At 42.3% G+C, this 12,480-nt stretch overlaps 1 protein-coding gene across 1 annotated transcript in view; it reads left to right on the top strand.

Moving 5' to 3' along the window:
• Positions 1–2,748: 2,748 nt before the first annotated feature.
• TTC23L (tetratricopeptide repeat domain 23 like) overlaps positions 2,749–12,480 on the top strand; it is a gene marked incomplete at both ends in the record, with an annotated part of 42,870 nt that continues 33,138 nt past the window's right edge. Inside the window, 3 exons of the mRNA XM_080933748.1 lie at positions 2,749–2,789; positions 3,741–3,812; positions 9,084–9,267. Coding sequence (XP_080789874.1) covers positions 2,749–2,789; positions 3,741–3,812; positions 9,084–9,267 — 297 coding nt within the window. The remainder of the gene's footprint in view (positions 2,790–3,740; positions 3,813–9,083; positions 9,268–12,480) is intronic.

Here is a 12,480-nt window from a genome sequence, read left to right as displayed (position 1 = left end):
TTTGCTTCCTGTTGATGTAATAAACAACATAACCAAAAGCAACTTGGGGAGGAAAGGGTTTGTTTCATCTGACAGCTTACAATCCATCATTGGGAGAAGTCATGACAGGAACTCAACTAGGGCAGGAAATTGAAGCAGACACCATGAAGGAATGTTGCTTATTGGCTTGCTCCCAAGCTTATGGTAGCCCAGGCCCACCTGTCCAGGCATGGCTACACCCACACTTCATTAGGTCCTCCTACATTGATGAGCATTTAAGAAAGTGCTCCACAGATATGCCCCATGGGCCAATATGATGAAGACAATCCCTGGACCGAAACTCCTTGACATAACTGGGTTGTGTCAAACCAACAGCTGAACCTAACTAGAAGAACATCTGATTCTGTCCAGAGAGGCCAAAATTTTCATTCAAAAAATATTTGCATTTTCTTGTTCTTATATTTCATGGTTTCTGTGACTAGAATCCTTTGAAAGTAATCACATTACATTTGGGTTATAAAAATCTCAAAGAGACCCCTCTACATAGACTTTCTTTTCTCTACAAAGTCTCCACTCACACTTTATAATTTTTTCTTTGACTTATTTGTTTGAGACAAAAACCCAGGGTGTACCCCTGGCCAATCTGGTGCTTGCTGTACTTGCTTCAATACTATTTCTACCTCCAAAGTACTGAGATTGCTTGTTTCTACTTTGGGACTAGACAGAAGAGAACCGTGGTGACCAATGGCATTCCATTCCAGAGTTAGCCAACAAACCTAAGTCATACATATTACTAAAATTTACATTTGAGGGGCAGGGTGAAGATGGCACTGAAAGAAAAAGAGTCAGAGACACGGAATGTTGAGACTTTGAGGTTGTCTGAGTTTGCTTGGTAACTCGGCAGATAAAAGCAGCTTCCTTCTTTTCTTTTTCTGTTCAGGGCTACCTAAATGGAAGTGAAGGACCCCCAGATTGGGGAAGCCCCTCACTCTAGTACCGGGAGAACAAGAACCCAAGAACTCCCAGAGAGCCTATCTTGCTGCAATCAGGCAAGAGGTCTATTTAAGGGGGGGGGGGAAGGCCAGAGCTCTGGGGACGACACATATCTCACGCAGGAGAAAGAGGAGTCAACAGCGAACTCAATTAGGAGGACATATTTATAGGGAAGATTACATAGGCAGTTAGCAACAAGCACATAGCAATTTCATTGGTTCGTTCAAATTGGCACACTGCTTTTGGATATGATTCAACTCCAGACCACTCTGTTTAGGGGCACACTGACCTTCATACTAGTTTTTCTCAGGACTGCAGAGTCAGACCTTATCAAGACCAGGTGGTCTTCGGTTTTTGTTCTCAGCCTTGAGACATACTTGTCCTCAAGGAAGGGCTAGTGGGGGTAACTTGAAATTTTAACTCTTTCAGAAGCAGACTCATTATCACTTTTAGGAAGGGGGTTTAGTGTCAATCCTGGTACCACACTAACAGTCACAATGATTGGCAAAAACAAGTATTTGGAAGAAACAAACTTTCCTTTCACAGACTTAAATTTTCAACTCCATGGAGCCTGACTTCATTAAGGGAAATGGAGTCTTAGACAATACAAAATTCTTCCTTTTATTAAATCCCCATAAATGTCAAATATCAGTCATGGGGTCATGAGAGTCCTCATAGAATCCTCGAACCAAAGCAGCATCAGAGAGGAAGTGGTACATATATACTTAGAGTGTAGTCAAGGAAAGTGATACCCATGGGATGTGACTTACACCAAGCCTCAGAGGCAAAACTGCAGCCTTGCCATCCTGAAACCGAGTGTATCATTCTGGCCATCATTTCATAAAGGTTTACCTCAGAAACTGGAAAGCAGACGAGTGGGAACTTTCCAAACGTTTGGCTCAGGCGCTTGAGAATACAGATTATTAATCCGAATTATCAGATATGAAAGCAAACTCATTTAAGTCCTCCTGCCTTGAAAGGCTTTCTTGACATTCTAGCATCAATGATAAATTTCCAACCCAGATATGTAAGAACAAATGCAAAACATACAAATTTTCTCTGGTCTTTTTTTTCTCTACCCGGGCTTTCCTTTTAAAACAGGAGGGTCTTGCCTGCTCAGTTCTCAAGAGCCCAGTGCAGAGTATAGTTCATTATATCTCTTTCAAATGGGTGCCACAGAGAGTGTGTTCTTCACATCTGTGTAGTACTGCTGTGTGCTCCGTAACCTTGTGGTGGAAACCTGCCTGTGATTTAGAGCTACATGGTGTTTACCAACTGTGCCTATCTCCCCGAAATGGTAAGCATTTGACAGCTACTGGCCCATTCCTGAATCTTCCTGTACAGCACTGTTTTCTTCAACAAGCCTGATTCTAACCTTATCCGGAGAAGTCACAGACCATGACCCCAGGACACCTGGAGACTGCTGGGGTGCTGGTTGCTTCAGGAAAGGGGAGGACTGGCTAGCCCAGAATCATCGCTGTAAACACCCGTAGACAGAGCAATTTTAAAACCACCAGGCTCCTGAGGCCTACAGCTCCTTCCTTTCTTCCAAGGGGTTTATTCTCTCTCCCTTCCTCTTCAAGAAACAATGTCCTTGTGCGACAGGCACTACAGGACCATTCACAGAAGCAGCAAGTCTGTCTGAACGCCAGAGTCGGCCGGCCTTGGCCTTAGATCGCTGAAAGTGCCTCACTTTGGGGCTCTGGTGTCAGCGTTCCGTTCCTATGGCAACGCATTGTCTCCAGATCTAGAAGCCCAGCTTCAGTGAGACTCGACATGGACCAAGCAAGGTGCAGAGGTCTGAACTGCCTAGCCGGGTGAGCGGGCCGGGAAGGTGTTTCAGTGTCGGCGAGCCAGAAGAGCTCACCAGCTTCCGGTGCAGGACCCCAGAAACCAGGCAGGGAAGATGGGGCTAAGCTCCAAGGGCGTTTGCTGTTAGGAAGCGACGGTAGAAAAGCCACGGATGAGCAGCAAGAAACATGAGACATGTCTTAGAGGGGGACCAAGTGTGGTGTCCTAGTCCAGCCAGGGGCCAATGAAACTGTGTGGTGGGGACTGTTTGGGACTTTGAGAGCCCAGAATGTGAAAGAAAGTAGGACTTAGACCCCCTCTCCCCGGCCTACCCACCCTCCCCCACTCCTTTTTCAAAGTTGGGTGTTCTGGACCAAGGGAAGTTACCACAGTAATCTTCAGGGAGCAACTTGGATGGTGTTACTATTCGATAAACTGTATTTAAGGCTTAGGGATAATCTAGAGTTTCAGAAATCATTATCAACCACATCCCCCGCCCCCCATCTTCCCACGGGGTTCACTTTGTCAGCAGCTAACAGCAACAGCCTAAGTGGGAACCTGAGTTTTAGCCTCTTAACTAGAACTTCCTATTAAGTAGTGGCATGGGTTCTGGAAAAGGAAGAATTGTTGATTCGACTTTCCTTTGGCACTGCCAAACAATTATTTGGGTTGAGTAGCACACCATAGTGTTTGGATGATTCAGTAAATGTAAAAAGGCGTGTCATTTAAGAAACGTTTTTTAAAAAGAACTTTGGCGATGTAATGTAGAGTAGACGTTAGGGAAAGGAAATAAAACTCCAATAAGCACCTTCAATTTCTTCTTCTGAGGAGTGTCTAAACATTGGTCTGCATAGTTTATTTGTAGGTTTATATTTAGCAGTTTTAATTTAAAGTCAGTAGCATCCACCGGAGGGAAAATTGAACAAACGTCTAAGCCCTTTACCCCTAAACCTTACCTCAAGCGTGACTCTTGGTAGGAAAACTCAAGCCAACACCATCTGCATCCCAACCATTAGCAAGGACACAGGCTGGGACTTCTGCTTCCACCTGTAAGTACTGACAGTGCCTTGTCATGAAGTCACTTGCCAGAAAAGATAGGACTTCCCATTTTGAGGAAAGCCTGAGTGAAAGGCTTTGTGAGCACTTTCTGTAGAAGCGAAAGGTCCACAGCTGTGCTGTATGCTAACAGTATTGACGTCATTAACAGAATGACGTCCAGTCGTGTCGACAACCTCTGAAGGATGGACGATAATTTTTTTTCTAACTTATGAAAATGTCCACGTTTACAAAAATGAAATGACAGTAAAACAACTCTAGTAAAGCCAGTGGGAAGAACATAGCAAAACCAATGAGTAAGATTTCATGAGATAAAAGGCAGTGGACAAATAAAAGCAGTTTTAAATTAATTTTACTGTTTTTATTATTATGTTTGGGGGGAGGGTATGTGAATGAAAGAGGGATGGATACCCGAGTGCTGTAGTTACAGAGAATTGTGAACCACCTGACATAAATTCTGGGAACTAAGCTATGTCTTCTGGAAGAGTCGTGAGTGCTTTTAACAAGTCCTACTAAAAACTTTGACATCCTAGTAGGTAGTCCTAGTACGGAGCAGATTCTGTACAGATAGTCTATTTTTAACCATCAGCCATGTCTCTAGATGGAGATCCCTTACTCTTGGCAAGACTGACATTTTGAGTTAGAAAACTTGTTGTTTGGGAGGATTAAAAGCATACTTTGTACTGCCCAGTTTGTGACAGAAAATATCCTTAGACGTTGCCACATATACCCAGGTGGCAGAGCCGGCCTTAAATGAGAACCCTGCTTTGTACAAATGCAGCAGAAACAATGGCTATCAACACTGAAGCCATTTAAGCTTTGCTGATAGACATAATAAAATGTGGACAGAAATAAGTATATTTAATATCAATGTTCTCTTAATTCAGTATACTTAAGATATCACATATAACTGCTAAATATGTTATATCATTTTTTTCATAGCGAGTCACAACAATTCAGCCTGTTTTCACATTTTTGAGAACATTAATGTTCACTAGCCATATTTCTGGCTCATAATTGCCACCTGTGGCTACTGGTCATCTTATTGGAGAGAGATTATGTAACACATCATAAAATATCTTAAGGTTAAATGTTTTTGAAGCTGTGGCGTTCTAAAGCTCGGCGGCTGTCTCCGAAGTTAAGAGCGCACTCTGCACTTCCAGGCAACTAGAGCTCAAGTCATGGCTCCCATGTGGCAGCCGACAGTTGTCTGTTAGGAGATCCAAACCCTCTTCTGGCTTCTACATGCATGCGCAAGGTGCCCTGACATACATACAGGCAAAATATTAATAAAACAAGAATAAACAAATCGTCTTAAAAATGTAGAGTTAACAATATAGCATCGTGGGGATAACCCAGTTCTTTAAATATGTTACTGATCAGGATTCATATTTATGATGTCAACAGACAGAATGTGTCTCAAGTCTAGGAAGGCTTCATTCAACTTGCCCATTCCTCTCGTTCTGATTTTCCTTTGAGATCTCTCAAGTGTCCTGAATAATTGTGAGATATCTCCACTGTCATGTCTCAATTGTTAACTTTTTTATTTTATATTATTTTTTTAGCTGAATATTCAAAACTAGCTCAGGGCTATTCTCAAATCACCTTCAAAGACCTCATTGTTTCTCTCTCTCTCTCTCTCTCTCTCTCTCTCTCTCTCTCTCTCTCTCTCTCTCTCTCTTTTGAGATTATTGTTGAAAACTGCTGCCTTGATCTCAGCACGATATCATTCAAGGCTTAATTAAACACATTAGAGCTTACAATTTTTAACACCCATACTTTGAAACCTCGTTCGTGAATTGATGGAGTTAACTTCTGTACCACGTCTATAAAATAAGCAGCTCAGGGAAAATTTTCTAATGAGTGCAAACTTCTTTCCATTAGCGGTTCTGAGTTTAGAAACTCTTGTCACAGGTTCCCCCACTCCTTAGTTTTCAAACATTCCAAGAGGCGTGCTGTTTCTCACACCCATTCTTGTTCCCAGTGCAGCAAAATGCTTGAATTTACTGTGAGCTACACAGGTATTAGGATTTGAGAAATAAGTGTGATTCAGACCCAGTGTCAGTCGAATTTACTTTTCAAAAAGCAAGAAGACTCTTGGGGGTGGGGGGCAGTGGGAAGGGGTAATTGGAGAGGGAGGAATAGGTAAGACGATAATGCAAATTGCACTTTAATAAAAATTTGGAGAAATTTTTGCACCCCCTCTGAAGTGTCTCTTTAGTTCTAAAAGAATTCTCATAATGTATATTCAACCCCCTTTCCTACCCACCCAACTTGGTCTTCTTTAAACAAGCAGCAAAACATTATCAAGTCTATTTTGAACTGACCAGATACCATGGGGTGTGTAGCCATGCACTGGAGTGGTATCCTTAAACAGAACTGACTCCCTCCCCCAGAAACCATTAGTTCCCAATAGCAGTTCAGCGAGGGTTGAGACTTCATGCCCACCTCCTCTCTCTATGCTGGAATTTTCCCTGGTCATGTATGCCAGTACAATGGCTGGGAGTTCATAAATGCAACCGCCCTGGTGTGTCCAGGGAATGCTTTTGTTGTAGTCATCTACTACCTCTGGCTCTTAAAGTCTTTCCTCTCTCACTTCTGAAATGATCCCTGAGTTTTTGGGAGGAGGAGTATAAAAAAACATTAGTTACTTTTCTATTGCTGTGATAAGACTCAATGAATAAGGCACCTTCAAAAGAAAAAGGTTATTGGGAGCTTTATAGGTTCAGAGGGTAAGTCCATGACTATTTTGGTGGGGAGCATGGCTGTAGGCAGGCATCCATGGTCTAGGGCAGCAACCAAGAGCATGCATCTTGACCACAACCATGAGGCAAAGATAGCTAACTGGGAATGACATGGAATTTTGAAACCTTAAAGCCTACCCCCTAGTGACACAACTTTTCTAAGGCCACAAGGTCACACCTCCTAATCCTTCCCAAACAGTTCATCAACTAGGGACCAACCTTCAAATATATGAGCCTATGAGAGCCATTCTCAATAGCCCATAATGTTTGCAGATCTAGAGGGCTTCACTGGTCAACAACTCCAAAAGAAGTAGTCTATTCATGACCCTGAGATTTTTGTTAGCCTGCTGTGTCTAATAAAAGCATTGTCACCACATTATAGTGCAACTACATTTAAATTCACCTTATCACATGATCCAGCCATACTTCTTTTAGGCATATAACCGATGTAATTGTATAATCATACTTCAGAGATAGCTGGACATTTATGTTCATTGCTGCTCTATTCACAATAACTAGGAGTGGACACAGCTTTGATGACCATTGGCTGATGAGTTGATAATGAAAATGTGGTACATTTACACAATGGAATGTCATTTAATTGTTCAGAAAATAGAATTATGAAATTCACCAGTAAATGGATGAAATTGGAAACAGTCATTCCAAGTGGAGTAACCCAGACCCAGAAAATACAAATGTCATGTGTTTTTTTCTCACTTGTGGATATTAGCTTTGGATCTTTAATCATGTATGTTTCCTTTGCAATACTCAACGATGACAGGAAATTAGTATGAGGCCATGGAGAAGAGCCTTCGAGAAAGGGGCGATAGAACTGCGTGGTAGTAAGGAAAGCAAGGGAACAGGAAGGGTTACATGAAGCATGGGGAGGGAAATGGTAGGGCAAGGCAGAGGAGGGCATATGGAGAAGCATGAATATCATTAAAGAACTTTTGAAACAGGCACAGAGAAACCTAACACTGGAGAATCCTCTTAAAGTACATATGATACGCATATAAAGAGAGTTGAAGTGGACCGTTTTGGTCACTGCTTCTGAGATTTCCTAGCAGATGTCCAGCCTGTGTCTGGCAGGGAGGTAGAGCATTCAGTAGATGGAGGAGAGTCCACTCCTTCCCAAACCAGCCTTTTTCGTGGTCTACTAAAAGCAGGATCATCTAGGGTAAGGTCCATCCTGTCTGGCCTGAGGAAGAGCTCCTCTCTCCACATGAGCTGGCATGGTTGCTTGTCTCTGGGTGTGTTATTTGAAAGAAGACTCTGGATTTTATGTAATTTTTCAAACGTGGAGTAAAAGATAACACTTGGCCTTTTCCCCCCATCATACCTTCCTCAAGTCCACCCTTTAAAAGAAGAGTAAATATGTGTTACCCAAGTATCAGTGGAAAAGGATAGTTTTTTGAGACAATTTTGTTTTGGAGCACATACTGATCTTGAACTCGTAATTCTGCTTGAGTCTCCTGAGTCTTCTTCCATAGGCAGAAGGCCCTACAACTGCTTAAGCAAGACAAACTTTATTTTTAAAAGGTTTCAGCATCTGGACTCTTAAAAAGCATTTTGAATACAAAAATGATTCCAATGGGGGACGTTTCTAAGTATTATTCCTCTTAAGTTGTCAGACTTCGGTTTATTTCAGATCACTCACATTTTTCTGGGGATGTTAGGATCTTCTCTTTTATCTTCTGTACACTTTTGTACACTTCCTATTACCCACTTAACAACTGCTATGGGTCTAGCCATCAGAAGTGGTTGTCTAGATTGTATGTGATTTTGCATATGTTTGTGGAGAATTCACAACTTGGTTCTTTCTTTCTTACCACATTGATTTCTATTTCTAACACAGCAAAAGAGCCACTTGCTTCTCAGTCTGCACTTGACCTAGGACGTGGTTCTCTCTTGCCAAAAGCTGCATTCTCTCTGGTTAGTGACAACTTCCAGGTTGATGGCTTTGAGATATGTGAAGGAGGAGCTGTGCAGTCAGCCAGGCCTGCAAATGTTAGTCCCCACTCTCAAGCTTGGATCTTAACTATAGATTCTTCAAGATTTTCTAACTCAACACTCTGGTTTTAGAAGAAGAAGCCAAACCATAGAGCCAATATCAGAAATAATAGCGAACGTTAAGGAAGCACTTGCAAAATGCAGCTCACTACAACAGTGATTTATGAATATCACCTCTGTTGTCCTTCTAATTACAGAAAGCAGGTGTTGGCTTTAGCCCGCATTTGTAGAGAAACCATTTACATAATGGCTTGTGTAAGGTTACCTAGTTTACCAGCAGAGGATTCAAATGCTCTGGTTCTAATGCAAGGTGACATGTCTACCAAATGTTTGCTTTGAGCTCCCATATTGCTGTCCTAGATGCTGGGTCTTGAGAGTAGTGTGTGTTTACTGTGTTTCCTTATGTGAAACTGAGCTTAGAAAGCAAGTTCGTATCCCCAGCTGTGGACACTTTGGCCTTCTGTTTTGTCTTTCTGAGAATCCTAACCCATGCCCCTCTTCTGCCCTCAGGTCCCAGCAAACCAGAATCCCAGCACAGGAAACAGATGGCTTGTTCACTACTTGTTACTGTGGAGAGACTGAGGGAGACACTGCAATTCAGGAAACAGCGATGACTGTTGACTCTCTGTGTATTCCAAAACAGAAGTTAGCTCAGTCCCAGAAGAAAATTAAACAATTCATTAACAAAAAAATGGTAAACAAATGAAATCTTTACTGGGTCTAGCTTGCCATTTCTAAGTGCACACGTGATATCAGATAGTCTGCCTTTACTGTAGGATAACGCGTGTGAGGAGAATGTTATGTGTTGTAACCAGGAGAGGACATAGCAGAGGATGTTTTGGGAGCCAGCCTACCCTCCAGTTCTCCTCTTCATCTTCTGGTCCTCACAGGAGGGCTTATGCTTTTGACTTTTAACCAAGCATTTAACTGAAAATTCAATGTTTGCCATATCCAGTTGCCCTTGGGTTATTGTTACCTGAAAGGTCTCTTAATTCTTATGTCAGAATTTCAACATGATCCTAGTGTAAGAAGAGGGTCAGGATAGTGAAGCAGGGGAAGAGTGGTGGTGGTCAAGGAGACACTTATTGTGGGTAGGATGCTATGGCCACAATAGAATGAGCCATAAACCAAAGGCTGAGAAACAAAGTAGCAGAGGTGAGCAGCCTGGTGAAAGTCCCAAGCATTTCTAAAGCCTAGCGAAGGACTTGGGAACTTGGGAATCCAGATAGCTGAATAAACGTATAAACAAAGTGTCCAAATCTAGGATCTCGAGATAGCAACACATTGGCTTTCTTCATTAAGACATGCCACCAGCCTGCTACAGAGGTTCGTACACTGACTTCCAGCCAGTCATGGTCAAAGGAAAATGATTCCAAAGTATGTGTGAGGAAAATAGGGAGAGGGCTCAGAGAAGGCCAAGAAGGCCAATAGAGGCAAGGGATGTTGATGCCTCTAATGGATATCTGTAAGCCTGCCTCTGAAAACCCTCCAGAGAACTTTGAGTAGACAATTACCACAGCTTATATCTTCTTCCTCAGTTCACACATGCAGTCTGGAAATATCAATGGAGTCTTAAGTGTACATCTTTGCTTTCTGTTGCTCTAATCAGCACCAAGACCAATAGCAATGGTTTCTTTGTCTTGTAATTAACAGCCCATCACTGAAGGAACCCAAGGCAGGAACTCAAGCAGGGGCACAGGCAGCAACCATGGAGGAAACATGCTTTCTAGTTTGCTCTATTTCTTATATACGCCAGACTCACCTGCCTAGGCCTTTTCTGCCCACTGTGGGCTGGGCCCTCCTGTATCGCTTAGCAATCAAGACAGCTCTCCATAGACACGCACAAGAGGCCATTCTGATCTGAGCAGTCCCCAGTTGAGAGCCACTCTTCCCAAGTAACTCTAGATTTCTTTCAAGTCCAAAATAAGCATTAAGCAACATAGAAAATAGGGTTTTTAAGGTTTGAAAATCCTCAGCCAGTTTAGATAATGGAAATATTTATATCATAGGAGTTATGTGTCACAGTGCTGAAGGACAAGATACTGCCATTAGTCACAGTGGAGGGGTGGCCTCTAAAGCACACACTAGTCATGTCTTCTTCCCTAGGACAAGGAGTGTATGGGGTAATTCATACTGTTAGAGGCCAGCCAATCTAATTCGGAGCCTGTGGGAATTCTGGTGTTTTGTTTTCTACTGAAAATAGAACTTAATATTTGCTATGGCTAGCACACAATGAGCTCTTCAAAATGCTGACTGGATGTTTCTGAAGTATTGGGAAATGCCCTTTGCCTGTGGCTTGCATCATTAGATGCAGATGAAGTACCTGAGTGAGGAAGAAAATGTGGGAATCAGGAGGAGGCAGTCGGTGGACCCATTTGAAGTGTTACTGTATTTTAACTGGATATAATTAGATAACATTTAACAAATTTGGATCATGTGAACATGACCTAATAATTTTCTTGCAAAAACTGTTTTAGGTAGATTGTGTAGGTTCCCAAATTTCAGGAAAGGAAGCTGGGATGTGGGCGAGCATCCCCAAAGCACCACATAGCCAGCAAACATCACAATAGTGCTGGATCCTTTAAAGTGGTACTTCATTTCACCTGGAAATTGATGTCAACCACTGTAGCCAGTGAGTGACTATGTAAAGTCACTGAAATGCATGGGGACACATGCATTTCATCATTTCTAGAGCTCTTGGCTGAGCTCTTTGCCTTACATTATCCTTATCACAAAAGATAATCCACTCCTTAGATGGTGGACATTAAATGTCCTCGGTGCACAGACTTGAAACAGTGAATGTGAAGGATAAACACATACTCTCTCTTTCTTTCTCTCTGTGTCCCTCCTCTCCTCTCCCTTCTTCCTCCCTCCCTCTCTTCCTCCCCCCTCCCCCTCTGACAAGGTCTCACTGTAGAGCTCTGGCTGTCCTGGAACTCACTATGTAGACCAAGCTGACCCTTAACTTGTAGAGATCCCTCTGCCCCTGCCCCTGCCTCTGCCTCCCAAAGGCTGAGATTAAAGGTGTGAGTCATCATGTCCAACAGGAATAAACTTCTTATGGAAGTTATAGTCTATTTGTGAAGGCAGATAGTAAACAAACAAGCTGCAATATCAGATAGGGGTACTATGGATTAAAATAAGACAGGCAAGGATTGGTGAGTAGCTCTTTTAGAACAGTAGCCAAGGATAGCCTGTGAGGAGAACAAAGTGAAAATGGAGAAGGGCAAGAGCCCCACAATGAAAGCTATTCTGCCCCATTCAGGGTCAACTGGCCACTGTGTGTAGCAGCGGGAGAAAGTGAGAAAAGTGAGAAATAAACAAGTTACTGGATGGTCATAAGGTAGTGTAGATCATTTAAATAGAACTATATAGGCCATGGTAAACATTTTGGATTTAATTTAACAATACAAAGAATAATTTATAAAAAACAGTCACATAAGCTAATTATACTTTTAGAAGATAATGTTAAGCTTATTATAATTATAATAAAGTATTTGATCACTTGGAGCTTGCTAATAAATTAACTTATTCTGAAAGTTGGTAGGCAAAAGAGAAAGAATGATCACGTGTCCTGCCTTTCCAATATGCACTGCACTATGGGGTGTTTGTGTGTGCACACACATGGACATTCCGGCACGCACACACATGTGCATGCATCATGGTACATATCAGAGGACAGCATTGTAAAATCAGCTCTCCTCTTCCCACTCTTACATAAGAGCCACAGATCGTGCCTTAACTAAGCCATCTCACAGTCCTGAGGAATTTCAGTGCAGAGAAGTTTTCCAGCTAACATGTGAGGGAGTAATATGGGAGATTAGGAAAGTATTACTTACACGCTTTTATGAATGGAACTACGCAAGTGTGCTAACACAGCATAGCAGGAGACGAGACAAGGAAATAC

Source organism: Micromys minutus (genome assembly GCF_963924665.1).
Source record: "Micromys minutus genome assembly, chromosome: 20".
In the NCBI taxonomy this organism is placed as follows: domain Eukaryota; kingdom Metazoa; phylum Chordata; class Mammalia; order Rodentia; family Muridae; genus Micromys; species Micromys minutus.
Note: the sequence above shows the minus strand (reverse complement) of the source record. Positions and strands in the feature narration are given on the sequence as shown.